This window comes from Delphinapterus leucas, chromosome 1 (assembly GCF_059928025.1).
Source record: "Delphinapterus leucas isolate spDelLeu-1000000601 "Yukka" chromosome 1, BTC_Dleu_Yukka2, whole genome shotgun sequence".
NCBI lineage: Eukaryota > Metazoa > Chordata > Mammalia > Artiodactyla > Monodontidae > Delphinapterus > Delphinapterus leucas.
In genome coordinates this window covers 130,008,814-130,026,453 of record NC_143129.1, presented here as the reverse complement: position 1 = coordinate 130,026,453, position 17,640 = coordinate 130,008,814, and the positions used below count along the sequence as shown (strand labels likewise).

At 36.5% G+C, this 17,640-nt stretch overlaps 1 protein-coding gene across 9 annotated transcripts in view; it reads left to right on the top strand.

Annotated features, from left to right (window-relative positions):
• SRSF11 (serine and arginine rich splicing factor 11) overlaps nucleotides 1–17,640 on the top strand; it is a 55,999-nt gene that overhangs the window by 5,055 nt on the left and 33,304 nt on the right. For 4 of the 9 annotated variants that reach the window (XM_089921077.1, XM_089921076.1, XM_089921066.1 and 1 more), the window contains exons 1-3: nucleotides 7,733–7,795; nucleotides 8,104–8,322; nucleotides 14,607–14,740. In XM_089921077.1, the coding sequence (XP_089777203.1) occupies nucleotides 7,746–7,795; nucleotides 8,104–8,322; nucleotides 14,607–14,740 (403 nt within the window). In that variant the 5' untranslated portion in view covers nucleotides 7,733–7,745. Of the gene's footprint in view, nucleotides 1–2,525; nucleotides 3,243–7,662; nucleotides 7,796–8,100; nucleotides 8,323–14,606; nucleotides 14,741–17,640 lie in introns of those variants that run through there. The other 5 variants (XM_089921086.1, XM_089921093.1, XM_022581104.3 and 2 more) reach the window with 5 other exon arrangements.

Here is a 17,640-nt window from a genome sequence, read left to right as displayed (position 1 = left end):
AGCAATCTTGCTCTAAAAATATGGAAAAGTAATTGAAGCCTTCCTAGCAAGAGTTTTCCATGAAGCATTTGTGTTTTATCAAAAAAGGAATGTTTTGTTTAGCTGTCATCTATCTACACATGCTATTGGTAAAGTGCTGCTTTAGGAACAAAATGAATATGAAAATCTAAAATCTGTCATCATGTTTCCATTGCAGCAGCCTCTTAAAGGAGAAAGAGCATCTAATAATAGTATACTTCACATGTTTACTACCACTTACGAAGTATTTTCACATTTGACGGTAATGCTCTAAGGTTAGACCAGAAGTATTATTGTTATTATTCACCTGTTGAAGAGAAGAGGAAGTGGAACACAGACATTCTTGTAATGGTATAAAGCGTTTGTTGAGTACCTATGTCCTGGGCACTGTGCTAGGTGTTTCATATCCATAATGTTTCTAATCTTAAAAACTTTAAGTGGTATCGTTATCTCCATTTTTCACATAAGGATATTGAGGTTCACATTGCCTATTACAGTAGTTGAGAACATGCATAGGGGAATGGGAATGAGGGACTTCTACTTTTTTACACTCATATAGCTTTAATATTTTACATTTTGCATTTATTATTTTATAATCTTTTTTGAAAAATATATGCCACCAAAAGCCTATATTAAAATGTGGGATCTTAAGTAAGAAACTCCTCTCACTGTATAAATTAACTCTTTTGATTCATATCTTTCACGTAAATGATGAAGTAGTAATAGTCCAAGATACTAGCCTAAAATAGAGTGATGGTATAAAGTGGAACACAGTTGAGGTAAACATTTTTCAAACTGAAAGTTTTTAAATTGTAGATTAGGGATAATAATAGTAGTTGATATTTATGTTTTCTAAGCATTTGTATTCTCACTTCATCCAGAAAACAACCCAGTGAGTTGGAAATTATTATTATCCTCATTGTTCAAATGAGGAAATTGAAGCACAAAGTATTGAGCCAAAGATTGCAAATACCTTAATTGTGGCAGAGCCCCTTTGGTTTGACTCTAGGCCTGCATTCTTAATCACTGTAGCACCTTTTAAGTGTTGTGAGGATTAAAGCACATTTTAAAAGCATTCAGTTAATGTAGATCCTCAAATTACTGAGTTGAGTACACTTTCGGTTTTACCAGTTTCATAAGACTCTTTAGAAATAATTTTCCTTCATGATGAGAAAGTTAATTTTATAGCGTAAGGGGAAAAAGAGCTCAAATTGTACAGATGTCTAATTCCTTGATCAGGGAAAACTCTCTAGTATTAAAATGCTTGAAACTATTTACTTAGAATAAAGATACATATAAGTACTGGATTTTTTTTCACTTTTTTTTTTTTTTTTTTTAAGATTATGAAGCAGTCCCTCAAATGGCCTTTTCTCAGTTGAGAGTAAAAAAACCTCATATAACAGAGGATAGTAGTGAGTAGTCAGTACCTGGAGCTTTCCCCTCCAAATATTTCTGTTGACCCTATTCAATCCAAACGCCAATAAATCTGTTACAAATAAATTGATTGTGGTTGTATGGACCACAGCTGAGAGTACTGTGCATGTGGCTTTAGGCAATAGTATCCTAATGCTCAAACTCCTTTTCTCTCTCTGTTAATCATAAAAACAAACTTTGAAAAATAAAATGAAAAATACAGATTTTTGCCCACAGTTTCAAGGTGTTCACAGACCCTGTGCTGTCAGTTTTAAAATGTAGATACAGAATTTCTGCTATTGACAGACAATATAAGTTAACAAAACAAGTATTTGGAAGTAAGTAGACTTTTTCTGTTCTGGTGTGTGTCTGTCCATCATTCTGTCCATTAGCCCCCTAATGCTGACTTATCCTTTAGTCTCTCCCCTTCATTTTAGATGGAGCAGAAAAGGGAGTGTGGGATTTATAATTATGATTTTGAAGTAGATACTAATCATTATAGAATCATCCAATTAATAGAAATAGAAGAGAAATACAATTACCTAATTTGTAGAAGTAGAAAAACAAAACAGATCTGCAGGTAAGTTTGTTTTTTTTTAAGTTATGGTTTGTAAGCAGCGATTTATTTCCCATGTTTTTCTTACTGCTTTCTATAGCTATGGGGGGAAAATGTATAGCCAAATACTTTGAGAGTTTCTCAACCAAACTTCCTTGTAAATCTAACAAATGCATTCCTGCCTTCATTCACCAAGCCTTTGTTGAGTAGATTGTGTAAGGCATTTGTAAAGCTTCTAGCACACAGATGATACTCAGTAAGTTTTTGTCAAATGCTTACTTTGTTCCAGTAAAATATTGTTGGATATCAGAAACACAGAGATGAATACATTGCTTTCCCTGTCCTCAAAGAGTATATTTAGTAGAGGGAAAGAGCTGCTTAACAACTAATTTGGTAAAAGACCTGTTGCTTGTGCAGATTTGCAAAATTGTGTCAATTTACAGCAGCGGTCCCCAACCTTTTTGGCATCAGGGGCCGGTTTCATGGAAGACAATTTTTCCACAGACCAGGGGTGGGGGCGGGGGGGGGGAGGGGTGGTTTCAGGATGATTCAAGCACACTACATTTATTGTGCACTTTAGTATTATTACATTGTAATATATAAGGAAATAATTATACAACTCACCATAATGCAGAATCAGGACCCCTGAGCTCAGGACCCCTGAGCTGGTTTTCCTGCAACTGGGTGGTCCCATCTGGGGGTAGTGGGAGACAGTGACACCTGAAGTGTGTTGCTTATGTCCAGTCTACTCTGTAAGATGCAGCTTAATTGTCACTTGCCACTGACTGATAGGGTTTTGATATGAGTATGCAAGCAATTGACTTATTATGGTCTCTGTGCAGTCAAACCTCTCTGCTAATGATAATCTGTATTTGCAGCCACTCCCCAGTGCTAGCATCACTGCCTCAGCTCCACCTCAGATCATCAGGCATTAGATTCTCATAAGGAACATGCAACCTAGATCCTTCGCATGCGCAGTTCACAGTAGGGTTTGCACTCCTATGAGAATCTAATGCCGTTGCTGATCTGACAGGAGACGGGGCTCAGGTGGTGATGCGAACAACAAACAACGGGGAGCGGCTGTAAATACAGATGAAGCTTCGCTCCCTTGCCTGCTGCTCACCTCCTGCTGTGTGACCCGGTTCCTAAGAGGCCATGAACCCGTAGCCGTGTGGCCAGGGGATTGGGAACCCCTGATGTAGAGGACTCTACAATCTTTTCCAGTAGTGTGAACAAAGGTGGCTAACAGTAACAGGTAAGTTGACTTACCCAACTGGGAACATGGTGTCCAGTGGGTAGAGTTATTGTACATACCTGTGGCTATTCTATCTTTTAATTAAAGAATTTCCATTTAAATACATGAGGTCTTTTTCTTTTCCTTAGAAATATCTTTATTGCAATTGTTCTTTTTCCCAGTTTTATTGAGATATAATTGACATACAGCACTATATGTTTTAAGTGTACAGCATCACAATTTTAATTACCTATATCTTGAAATGATTACAACAAAATTAGTTAATATCCATCATCACATATAGATAGAAAATAAAAGAAAAAGAAAAAAAACTTTTTCCTTGTGATGAGAATGATTAGAATTTATTCTCTCAGAAACTTTCATATATATCATCCAGCATTGTTAAGTATACTTATGTCATACATTATATCGCAAGTACTTATTTATCTTATAACTGGAAGTTTGTACCACTTGACCACCTTCTTCTCATTCTCCCTCCCTTCACCCCCACCTCTGATAACCACATATCTGATCTCTTTTTCTGTGAGTTTGGTTTTGTTTCTTTGTTTTTTAGATATAACTTCTTTATCTATTCATCCATCGATGGACACTTTCCATGTCTTGGCTATTGTATATAATGCTGCTATGAACATGGGGATACAGACATCTCAACATGGTGTTTCTGTTTCCATAGTGGCTGCACCAATTTACATTCCTACCAGTAGTGCCCAAGGGTTCCCTTTTCTCCACGTGCTCCTCAACTTTTGTTATCTCTTGCCTTTTTGATGCTAGTCATTCGAACAGATGTGAGGTGTTTTGGCGTTCCCTGTATATTTTAGTTATTAACCCCTTATCAGATATATGGTTTGTACATATTTTCTCCTATTCCATAGGTTGTCTTTTCGTTTTATTGATGGTTTTCTTTGCTGTACAGAAGCTTTTTAGTTTGATGTAGTCCCACTTGTTTATTTTTAATTTTGTTGCTTATGCTTTCCACTTTCAAAATATCGTTCCCAAGTCCTACATCAGGGAACGTTTTTCCTATGTTTTCTTCTAGGAGTTTTATTGTTTCAGGTGTTACATTTAAGTCTTTAGTCCATTTCAAATTAATTTTTGTGAGTGGTATAAGATAGGGGTGTAGTTTCATTCTTTTATACATGAGATCTTTTAGAACCTTGATACTAGAAAGAACTAAAGCTTGTTCATTATGACTGATAGGATTGGTACTGTTTTGAGGATTTGCATAAAGTATTATTCTCTAATATTCTTTGAGAGACTTTCTTTCCAATATCAAGCACCTCTTTAAATTTTTCTTAGCAGTGTGGTGGTAGTAGCAGTTCCCCACCTGTGAGCAATAGGGCACTACTATCGGGAGTCTTATGTTTCATATTTCAAAAGCCTATCAGAAATTATGCACTATAATATGCATGTATGGGCCAAACATGACTAATAGGCCATAATATGATTAAAGAGGCCAAAATGACAGGTTACTTTTTGCTTTGGAAATAGCATCAACCATTAGTGAGATTGGTAATAATTTTCATTCAAATATAACTGGAAGCCTTCCCAAACCCACTCCCAAAAATGAGCAGGTGGCTCTTCCCTGTGCATGCTTCTTTCACTTCACTTTCCACATGATACAGGATTTTCTTATAAGTCTCTCTCTGAAATATAAACTGTAAAGCTTTTAATCAACAAAGAAAATGGTCTTCCTACTTTCCTTGAAAGCTTCAAACTTGTTCTCACCCTGAGTACCTTTCTAATTTGCTATTTCCTCTGCTTGGATTGCTTTGCTTCTTCCTTTTAATAAAGTTTCAGCTCAGATAACACCTTCTCCCCCATCTCCTATCCTGGTTTATTTTCATCACAGCACATTACTCCCTTACGTCTTTGTTTTTGTATTGAGAGTTTGCCATACCGAACCTGGCGTTTCATGAGATCAGGAACATTGCCTATCTTTTTTCTCTGCTGTATTTCTAGGGGCTAGGAAAATCCTGAAACATAGCAGGGGCATAATAATATTTGAAGGAATTTGTGAGGCTTTTTTTTTTTAACATTTTCATGATACTGGGGTTAAAGTAAATAAGACAGGCATGATACTTGTGTCCAGGTTCTGTACTTTTTATAGTCTTGTTCAATTGGGAGCCTAAATAAACCTAAAGTGATTTAATACTAGTGTAGATTGGATATATTTATTTGCTTTCATATATTAGTTATTTGCCTTTAGCTATTTCATTTCTATGGGAAACAGACAATAATAACACAAGGTAGTTACCTAGTTATTTAATCTATTTATTAGACCTAAAAGGATCTTCAAAATTATGATTCAGCTCCTCACTCAGCTTCTGACTGAAGTAGGTTCTTAGAAGTGAAGTGAAATTTCCTCAAATCACACTTAATTAATAACAAGGTAGTATTTTATTTTAAGCCAGTCTTCTGGCTGTAAGTCCAGTATTTTTTTTTTTAGCTGCTAGATGATTTGAAAGTAAAATATTCAGAAATCCTCCTTATTAGAACGATTTTTTTTTGCCACTGTTTCTCCATATGGAAGCACCATCTATTTGTGTGTTCAGTAAGTTTTTATGTATAACCTGGTTTCTGAGGACTTAAAAGATTTATCTTATCACAGAACTATGTTTTTCTTTGGCTTGAATTTGTAATTTTAATTATGTAATATGTCAAACATACAGAAAAGTGTGGAATAATAGAAAAGATTTCTGTGTATCCACCACAGAGAATAAAAAGATGTTAACATTAAAAAAAAAAAAAGACAGGCATGAACCCTGCCCCTGTATTATTTGCCCTTTTGTCATAGAACATCATAGCCACTTCTAATAAGAGTTAAATGTATCATGTGACAAAACTGAAACAATTTAGTAAGGTGTTTGATGCCATTTATTCAAAGGAAAACAATCCATGGATTGGGAGAGTACAGTGCCTGGCAAGCATGGAGCACTCTTCACAAGGGATTTTGGGCAAGAGGGAGTTTTATAAAGAATTAGAAGAAGCATTGGCCAAGAGGTGGAGAATTTCTTCATAAGGCTAGCAGGTCCTATTTTCTAGGGCACGGTAATCTAGCTAAAACTGAGTTGGAAGATTGCGATTTGCTGTTAGGTTTCCTTGACAGGTGTTTCCTGTAAGTGCTGGCTGACTTAGGTTTAGATTTGTTACGTGGGCTGGGCTACTGTGGCGGCCTTCATTTTGTGGGTACTGATATACTAATTAACTTTATCAAACTGTTAAGAATCTGTATTTGACAGTTACATATGTCTGATTCAAAATAAGAAAATTAATTATCTGGCATCTTTTATATTCACAGGTACACATTTATGAATGACATGCAGTTAATTGTAATTTGTAATTTTGCTAGGCGTATATTCAACCTACCCATCCCTTTGTATGAGAACTAGCAGAAATGACGTAACTAGTAAGAAAACCTAGCCAATTGGCTCTCAGTAACTTTAGTTTCTAATCTCTAACAAATTACACTCTCAGTTGCATTATTCCATAGAAGTATTTACTAAAGAAAATATTGTATAAGTCCTCAGATTTTGGCCTCCAGAAATATTTAGGATCAAGTAAATTTTTTAACAATTGTCTTAGAATAAATGACAGTCATTAAGACATATTTGTGCATGTGTTCAACACATTTATTGGGCATTGACTATGTAACAGACATTGTGCTAGGTCCTAAACTGACCCAGAAAACTCAGAGCTTTGTGGGGGACGTGTCAGTATAACAAATATATGTACCTCTGTTGTTGAGTGGCGAGAAGGAAACCCTAACTCTGCTTGCAGTTGTGTCAGTGAGGCAAGGAAGGCCCTATGGGGGATAGCAGTTAAGATAAAATGAGGGAGGTCATTAATAATTTGTGTAAAGGCACTGAAATAAAAGATTTTGTCAGGTTTGGGAACTGCAAGTCATTGGATAACACTGGATGAAAGTGGGAGAATAATTCACATGAGGTTGAAAAATTAGGCAAGGATCTTTTTATGATCAAAAGCTTCAAAATTATTTTAAGCAAGAATATGCATGTAAAGCAGGTTTTTCTGTAGAAATTTTAGATCACATACTTGTACATATTTAGGTACTGTAAAATGTTCTTTAAAATGAATTTGTATCGCTTCTAGGCCTTTTGACTAAGATCAAGTGTAAAAGTGAATTTGTGAAATTAGCTTATAAAGCACTAGTGAGTGTAACATTAAAATATATTTTAAGATTTTAGTGGGAAAGCAAATTCGTCACAAATTCAGTGTTACAAAGATGTGTGTAAAGATTTAGAAAATTTTATAGTGGTAGGGAGGAAAATCTTGATAGCTAGGGTGTAAATTTCATTAGTAACTGGACAGATCTCTAGAAGATACTCTGTACAAAGAAATAAATATCGTGGGCATTTTTAATAAGAATAGTTGCTAAAGTGTGCATGCAGTTTTTTGCCGGGGAGTGGAGGCTTGCTTTAAAAAAAAAAAAGTTAACGCCTTCCACTTTTCTTGTCTTTAAAAAAAAAAAGGGAGCAGAGAGGGATGGAGATGACTCCTTTCACGAGACCGCGGTCCCTCGAGTTTCTCCGGCTGTGAGTGAGGCTTGCTGGGCCGGCACGGGGCGGAGCCGATGGTGACGCGCCCTTGCGCCGCAAGGCATTGTGGGGAGCTCGGGCCGAGAGTAAGGTGGTTGGAACGAGGTGGGGGCGGCCGTTTGTTTTCTCGTGGTGTCGAGCTCGCGCGGCCTCTTCGTTCCCCGCGGCGACCGGCGGGGCGGAGAAACGGCGGCGACGGCAGCAGCGGCTGCAGCTTCGGACACCGTACTGTCCCCTCTCCGGCGAACCGGTTCCTCTTCCCCCTCCCTCTCACTGTTTGTTGTGTGTTTGATGTGTTAAAGCAGGAGCGAGTACGCGAGCAGCGCCATGAGCAACACTACCATCGTCCCCAGCACTGCTGGCCCGGGCCCCAGCGGCGGGCCGGGGGGCGGCGGCGGCGGCGGAGGCGGCGGCACCGAGGTAATCCAGGTGACTAATGTCTCCCCGAGCGCTAGCTCTGAGCAGATGCGGACCCTCTTCGGTTTCCTAGGGAAGATCGACGAACTGCGCCTCTTCCCGCCTGAGTGAGTATCGTCCACCATCACGGTTTTTGCTAACTCCTCCTCATCCTGGGCCTGACGCACAGCATTTCCTGCAGGCCCTTGTTCATGCTTCCCTGGGCTAGTCTGCTTTAGTTGAGGTTGGCTATTGCGTTTACTTATGCAAGCAATCTGTGCATTAGGCCTATTAATAATGCAGAGAGGCAGGGCCAGGTTTTTGGGGATTAGGAGACGCTTCTAATCTTGTTTTTTTTTTTTCTTTTTCCTTAAATTGTGCCAGCGTCGTCGTTCTTTGGGCACTTAAATCAAGACAAACTGCCCACTTGATGTATTTTGTATATAGGTTAATCTCTTTATAAAAAACAAATGTTTGAATTCTTTGGAAAGTAACAAAAATATTCATCTCTGTTAATTTGATATCGAACTTTATGGGCTGTTGTTCACTTAATGCTAAATATTGGTCAGTGATTCTGACCCAGTGAACATAATTCAGAGTTAATACTCGTTTGGACAGACAGTTGATTCAGTGAGCCTGAGTAGTTTTTAAAATGAGAGAATGAGTTATAGCTGAAACCTTGGGTTTTCCTTTGTTTAAATAATGTACATATTTATATTTCAGAATTGTTCTTCAGAAGGAATTCTGTAGAATGTTAAACTTTTTAATTTGGGGTATGTGGTTTTTGTTTTTATCCTACTGTCATTTCTTATTTGTATCACAAAAGTATTGAATGAGTGCAGTAATTGTAAAGAAAAAAATTAAGCTATGACAAAATGTGATAAATATTAGAGCAAAAATTTGAAATAATAAAACAGTCCAATGCTCTTTGGGAAAAGTGAAAATTCAGATTTTACTGTCAGTGGGTACTCAGTACCCGCTGTACCGTAAGAGTTTTATGATGTCACTTAAGTTCTAAACAGGAAATTGGAATCCTCAAGGAAGCCACAGTTGTGGATGTAATAAATCGTTAACCTCTGTACACTTCTCAAATAATTAATGGAAGTTGATCATACTGCGGTATTTAAGTATTACTGTATTTCATCACTTTCTACTTGAAGTATTTTCAGATGATTATTATTGTTTGCAAGTGTTGTGTTGTCTTTAATTTCGAGGGAATATATACATGTGGAGGGAGATTTCAGAGTAATTTACATGAAGTGTAGAAGTCTGGGAACAAACATGTTTTTGTTACAGTTATTTTGAACAGAAATTTGCTTTGACAATGAAGGACAAATAGCTTTCATAATAGAAACTTATAGATGTTTTGCTGTTATTTTCTCACAGCATACCCTTTGTTAAATTGTTAGTGAAATTAATAAACAGTAAAATGGCAGAAAATAAAAGTGACACATCTGATTATCGATGACTTGATTGTAATCATGTTGTTTCTCAAAGTATGTGAGATACTGGATTTATTTATGAAAAAATTATTTCTGGTCCAGCAGGTCATTAAGAACTTCTTTATAGGTGCTGACTGTAAAATGCTTTTATTTCGAAGGTGTTCTTTTTATGATACTTTTATAAAAAGATGACAAAGAAGTGTGGGAAGTTTACTGGATCTTTTACCTAACACATGGTCCATATCTTAGAGGGAGTCATGATGGAACAGAGTCTGGCTTTTGATTTGTAGTCAAAGGAGTGGTTCCATCATAACCAGGAGAGTTTTGTGCACCAGGTAACATGATCTGGGGTGCTATGCATTAAGAGGATTCTTTCCCCTATATTGGGAGGAATAGATAAATATTGACACACTTTTTCTCTTTGACTCCTTCATATATGCTCCCACATACAGATCATTTTCTCTTCTGAAAATGCATAAGGTAACAATATAGTGAATGTTACATTGCTAGTGGCCTTTCCAGTTTGAATAGTGTGAATGTAGATGCTTACTTTTGTTCATTTTAACTTTGTTGTTTTTGTTGTTTTTTTAAATAATTTAAGCCTCAGTAGCTAATCTAACCTGCACAATTTGGAAATACTTTATTGACAATTTCTTTAAAGCTCGCTACAGTTTTCAACAGTTTGCTGGGGATAATGTGCTGTGGAATCCCTAGCAGTCTAAAAGGGGTTCATCATTCCAAAAATACTCCAAAAATTTACTCTTATTCGTAGAATAAGATTGAATGACTCGGATCACTTAAAATTCTATTGATTGTAAACACATTTGGTGTTTGATTTTTTTTTTTTTTTTTCTCTTAATGGGTATGTGTGTATTTCTCCCAAAAGGTATTCTTATCCACCTGGAACTCTTATCCTAGATATGCCCGTGATGGACTTGCTTTCTTTTGTTGCTCAAATGTCACCTAATCACACTATATAAAAATACAACACCTCTGCTCCCTGCCTTCTCTATTCATTTAACTGCTTTTTCTGTGTAGCACCATTCACCAACTTAGAAGTTTGACTTCCTCCCTCTTCTAGAATGAGATCCCTTGGGGTCATCAACATCACTCTAGGGGCATTTATTTTTTTAATTTTAATTTTTTTTGCGGTACGCGGGCCTCTCACTGCTGTGGCCTCTCCTGCTGCGGAGCACAGACTGCAGACGCGCAGGCTCAGCAGCCATGGCTCACGGGCCCAGCCGCTCCGCGGCATGTGGGATCTTCCCGGACCGGGGCATGAACCCGCGTTCCCTGCATCGGCAGGCGGACTCTCAACCACTGCGCCACCAGGGGAGCCCTCTAGGGGCATTTTTAAAGAACTTACATGGCTGAGCCCCAACCTATACCTGCTGAAACTAATTTCAGTTCTACATGCCTGTTTGGGGGGAAAATTCCTGGCATCTGGGATTATGTCAGACATTTCACTGACAACCTCCTCAAGAAGGTGTCTCCCTTTGTTTCATTATTGAACCATCTATATCTTGGTTCCTTTAAGCCAGAAATTGCTGGCTTATAATTTCACCCAGTGATAATACAATCTTCACAGGAAATAGTATTCTATCCCTCTCTTCAGTATGATAGCCCTACCTACAGCTATCTGAAAGCATGTCAGTGTTCCCTCATTCTTTTTAAAAGAAAAGGTTACTTTGATTCTGGTTTTTCTTAAAATGCATATTGAAAATTCAACATGGTTTGTCTTTTGTATGCTAAATGCTTTCCTATTTTATCTTGCTCAGTCCTTACATATTCAGAAGAAGGTATTTTACCATTTTACAAATGAGTGAACTGAAATTCACATAGGTTCTGTATACGCAAGCCCCTCTACTAGTGTCAGAACTATTATTCAAACCCCAATGTTCTGATTCTTTTTTGCCACTTGATCAGTATTTCCTTGATTTAGCCAAACAACTTGTGAGTGGAATCATTCTTTTACGCCTGGTAGGTATTCTTCAAATGTTTGAATTTAGTGGGATTTCAGAGTGGAGAATGTAACAGGAGTCCTTATCAGGTAATGATCCTTGAGATGCATATGCCAGTTATGCAGTAACTGAAGGCTACTTGTAACACTGCAGATAAATTCATTACTAACTTTTCAGTGACCAAAAAGAGATACTTCAGTGATCATATAAGTAACTTAGTATAGTTAGGTAAGGGAAAGAACATAGTTTACCTTTTAAATTTTTTTAAATGCAGCAATTTACTGTATTTCTTTAGAACTGAATAAGAGCACATGATGGAAAGGGCATATGAGGTCAACAGAGTTGTTAGCTTTGCCACACAGTTGCTGTTTTGCAGGGTTTAGGAGATGCATTGTTTATAAGCTCAAAATTCTCTGCTCAGAAATGGTTAGCTCAGTATTAAGTTGGGGGTTGAAAGAACATCTGACCCAAACCAGCAGTTCTACTTTAGCAGGCACGAGTATAAGCTGCGGATCTTGTTAAGAATCAGAGCCTTCCCGTAAAAAAAAGGGATTCTCAGATTCAGTGGGCTTGAGATGGAAAAGAGTAATCTGAATTTTATGTGTGCATCCCAGAAGATTCTGAAAAAACCCTTAGAGGTCACTCTTAAGAAAGTAGAGACAATATCACCACCAATCTTGCTCCTCAGTTCTTTTCAACTGCACTGCCTCTTCTGTATTAATTCTTAAAGATAAGGAGTAAAGACAGTCTTATTTGTAGCAGTGGTACTTGCACAAAATTCTAGGGTATGAAAATTAATTTCCAGTATCAATTCTTTATCTTAACATCTCTTTTATTAATTTTAACTGAGGAAGTATGACAGTATACTTGTGGGACCAAATAGCAATGGTTTTAAACAAGACCATTTAAAGTGGAGAGAAATTAATTATTTGCCCTTCTGAGTTGTCTTACTGTGACTCTCTTTTCCGTGATATTTAAATTGTTTGTATTTTATCTTTACTTCACCACCACTTAACAGGTTTGATATAGCCAACTAATGTTGCACAGACATGAGTGGGTAGAAAAAATGTGAATTATTTAAGATCGCCAAGTAAATGGAAATACATTGGGAGAATGTAGGCATACTTTCCTAATTTTTTTAAAAAAAATTTATTTATTTTTTGGCTGTGTTGGGTCTCTGTTGCTGCGCACGGGCCTTCTCTAGTTGCGGCGAGCAGGGGGCTACTCTTTGTTGCAGTGCACAGGCTCTCATTGCGGTGGCTTCTCTTGTTGCGGAACACGGCCTCTAGGCGCCCAAGCTTCAGTAGTTATGGCTCGCGGGCTCTAGAGCACAGGCTCAGCAGTTGTGGCGCACAGGCTTAGTTGCTCCGTGGCATGTGGGATCTTCCCCGGATCAGGGCTTGAACCCGTGTCCCCTGCATTGGCAGATGGATTTTTAACCACTGCGCCACCAGGGAAGCCCCCTAATTTTTTTAAAAGAAGTGTTATGTTTATATTCTTTAAAAACCTAATATTTGATAGTCATTATCTTTTTCTTTTAGTTAAATGACAATAGATGGTATCAAAGAAATGGTAGAGGTCACTTTTTAAGAAATTTAAGTGCTCACTACCTGCCAAGGCATTGTGTTAGATGTTAAGAACATAAAATGATAGCGTTTAAAGAGCTTTTTAATTTAGTGGTAAGAATGGATGTCAGGAAAGAAATATGAAGAGCTATATAGCTTTAGTACTAAAACTAATGAAACAGCATTCTTTTCAGTATACTGGGTGCAACATTGTTAATTTAGACCAGTGATGCTTTACACTGAAAAAACATTGTATCCTTTCAAAAACATTTTGCAGTAAACTTCTGTAACAAGATGGCTTAAGTCCATTTTGATATCTGTGATACATACATTGACAGCTTTGCTTTGAACCTATCTTTACCCCGGGTGCATATTAAAATTGTCAGGGAGAATTAAAGAAGGCAGCACTCAGTTCTTCATTCATCAGAGATCTTGATGTAATTGTAGTTCCGCAACCGCCCCCCAACTCCCGCCATGATTCTAATATAAACCAGGGATGACGTGATTACTACTGCCTTACGGTATTGATTTTCAAATAGCTTTTGGTTTGGTGTTAAGGCAACCCCTGCCTTTGTTTATTTAATCTTTCCCTTTCACAGAGAGTTTAGTGGCTGAAATTTAACCATCTTATATTTTTAAAAAACAGCAAAAACTCTGCTCTTTTTCTAATCTTATCTTAGACCTACCATTGCTTGCACTGTAGCAACTTGTTTTTGTTTTATATAAGAACGCAGTTGCTGAGGGGAGTGACTCTTTGCTTACTGAAATTTTGCCTAATTGTGGGGCGGGGTGTAGTATTATTCCCATGTGTGCTTAATTTTCTTTTTCTCTGCGAAGGTGCTCTAGTGGGAGAGGCTTAACTATTTTAATGCCTGGGAATTTTAATATGCTGTAGGTTTAGGAGGACAGGGCATTTAGTAGCAGATCAAGAAAACTCATTGTCAAATAGGTGTACGTTACCACAATATTCATATGTCCCTAAAATGGAATGGTTTTGTTTTTAACTCTGAAAAGTTAGCCATAATGAAAAAGTTTTGTTTTTAACTCTGAAAAGTTAGCCGTAATGAAAAGTTTTCTAAGCCAAAACTAATTACTTGTTACCTGTATTTTTAAATGGCTGGTATTGTTATTATGAAATAAATGTTGACATTTTTGTGACCTGTTCAAACTCTGAGACTTTATAGTTTCAAGCTGTTGTAACTTGATGCATTGTAAATTTAAACAGTGATTGTTTTTGTCTAGGTGCAGTTTGCTACGGTCAGTTCTGTGGGTAGTACTTTATTGGAAATGTCACGTATTTTTGAACTGGTTAACTAATATGTGTGCAGTTATGTATTTTTATCTGCCTCTTTTACTTTTGGAATGCAAGTGTCATTTGTGAATCACTCATTTCTGTTTTAGCTGATATTTTTCTCTTCTTTTATGTTATCTGTTTATTTTTTAGTGATTCGCCTTTGCCAGTCTCATCCCGAGTCTGCTTTGTTAAGTTCCATGATCCGGACTCAGCAGTTGTGGCACAGCATCTGACAAACACTGTATTCGTTGACAGAGCTTTGATAGTCGTACCATATGCAGAAGGTTTGTGCTTTGTTTAACTACCTATGTGGGCATCCTATGATGACCATCTACCTCAGTGTAGTTTTAGAGTGAGCATTAGTAGCATGTTAAAAATCTAAGCTATTAACATTTTGAAACCCTTGTTATACTGTGGTCCATATTTTTACTTGAAGGCTTTCTTTTTAACTTAAAAATTCAAAATCAGGTCTGTTTTTATAAGATATTTAACCTTTTGCATTATTTTTAAGTATTTTTAAGTTCATTAAAACCATATCCCTAATATCTACTTAGTTAATTTAATGTTGTTTTATGAAAATGTCCCGAAGGTGAACAGTTCACGCCATGCGCATTTACACAGAAACCTTCAAATAAATGCATGATGTTGTTTCTGTTTTGAATTAATGTGACCAGGTTGGTTTTATTCCTTAGTGATTCCTCTTAGTGATTCTTCTCACTGATAACTTTAAAAAATATATCCCACATTGAATTTCAGTATACCAAGGGTCGCAATGATTTTGGTTTTTATGAAAGTTCAAGATTTCCTATAGCTTAGGTGCCAGATGGGCACTGGGTGTTTTGTTTTTATGCCAGATTTTCTTGTTCATTCTTGCTATATTTTCTAGAATATCTCTAAATAATAAATTCTTCTCTCTGTTATTTGTGTGTGTGATTTTTGTAGTGGAGAAGGCAAATGCAAAACTCTTCCAGATGACTGAAAAACAGTGGGTCCTCTGCAGCTACAGGGGATTCTAGACATTAACTAAAGGCCAGCAAGCACTCAAGTCCCCCAGGTGTTTTCCTGGTGTAACCATTTGTTAACTACATTTTTCTCTCTTTTTACATTTTAGGCTGTTAAAGTAATTTGGCAGAAAAATAATGAGCAGGGTTTTTGGATCTAAAAAAGCCACTGTGACAAGACAGCACTCTATTAATTCCATTTTGTAAAATTTTCTAAGACATATATTAGTTTGTTCCCAATGTACTGCTACTTTATTTGCTTTTTGGTAACTATAAATTTGAGTCAAAGAAGTCACTGAAATATGTTACAACTACTGGATTTTATTAACATATATGCTGACCGGGATATAAATGCTTTCCCCTTTCCTTAGTGAACTGGTCAGTGGAAGCAGAATCTTGATATTGTTAACTTTAGATGCTATCTTAGATCTTTGAATACCGATGTGAACATTTACACCATTCCTTGTAAAAGTTGTGAAATGTCTAGTCCTTAAAACTTAGAAAAATTGCCTCTGTGGTTTTCTAAAGAAATTAAATTGCATTCATAGTTGGGTTAAGGCATGCTATATAATAACAGTAAATCTATGTCCGTGATATTAAAGTGTATGAGCCCAATTCTAAGGTTTTAAAATATATATATGCTGATAAACTTATGAGTTAGTATGTTTTGATTAAGCATTTTCTTTTATATCAGTGTGCCTGTTGTAGGATAAGACTTATCACCAAGAGAAAATTTACAGAATTCAAATTTAGGATAAGTAAAATGTAGAACATAGCTTTTGGAACAAGGGTCAAATCATGTGAGTAATTTACAAAACATTAGTTAGCCTTTTAATTTAAAGAATTCTTATTGGCTAAGTATTATAGTTCCCAAGCCCTGAACATAATACAGTATATCATATAACTGGCTTTCATAAATATTTTTAGACCATAATAATTTTTCTGGATCTGTTTTGAAAGTGAAATATTTAGAGAGTACATATATAGAATTACAGAAATATTTAGTTCCAGAATCTATTAGCGTATTACTGTAATTTTTGGTATGGTATGCTGTATTAATGTTATGTCCACTAAATATCTTATGTACTCAATCCCTTTGTCACCATTCACCCTGGTTTTAGCTCTTAAGCTTTGGTGTTGGTTCTTGGTCAGTGTTTTAGAACAATAGACACAAAGTCTACGGTAAGGAATAGTCTTAACTGGTAAAACTGAGATAGCTGGATTTGGAAGGAACTCTTAATAGTAATGGATTTGGGGATTATTTAGGTTCCTTGGTTAATGTTTGTTTCTTTTGTCTGTTTCTTTTTCTTTCGTTTCTACACATTCATGCAGTATTTCATGGTTCTATCAAAGCAGCAGTAAAAAAAAATACTCTTGACGCATGAAAATTAACTGGTGAGGGGCCTCATTGCTATTTTTAAATTGTAGTTTTATTTTTAAATAGTCTTTTTTTAATCAGAGGATCAGATGCATGACTTTTTTTTTAATGGATGCAGATCTTCTATCAGGTGTCTCACAATAAATTCAAGAGGATTTTAGTTTGCCAGAAATGTTGCAAATGCACTAATTTTAGTAAGATGTTGATACTTAATATTATCCTCTTGAGACATAATTTTGCATGCAAAATTATCCCATAATCTTTGTAGGTTTGTTAATAATGATGCATTAATGCCCTATATCTAAATGATCTTCTCCCCCCCTCCCCCCTCCATAACTCTTGGTATCTAAATTGATGACAGCTCTGACACAAGCAAGATAACAGTGCTGTGTAGTATACATTTGTTTATATTATCGGCACTTCTCAGTTTAGGTGGAAGGAACCATTACCTTTATTTAACAGTGGTTTTTCTTTTTTGTTGTTGTGTTTTACAGTTCTTTTCCCTGGTTCAGCCTGAACTATATACCAGGCCCTGCTGAAAATACCACCCAACAGTTTTCTTCTGCAGCTTATCCAGTTTCTCTTAAGTGCCCTGTACATATTGTATGTTTTATGATGAGATGCAGTTTCTTAATATGTATTACAGAAATACTACTGGTATTTGCAAATATGTAGTTTAATTGTATTATTGAACTCTCATTTTGGGGGCTTGGGCACATTAACAGATTAATCCATCTGTATAGGGCTTTTGCTGTTGGATAGAATTTAAATTGTCTACATAAATATTTGTCTTAGGGCCCTTAGA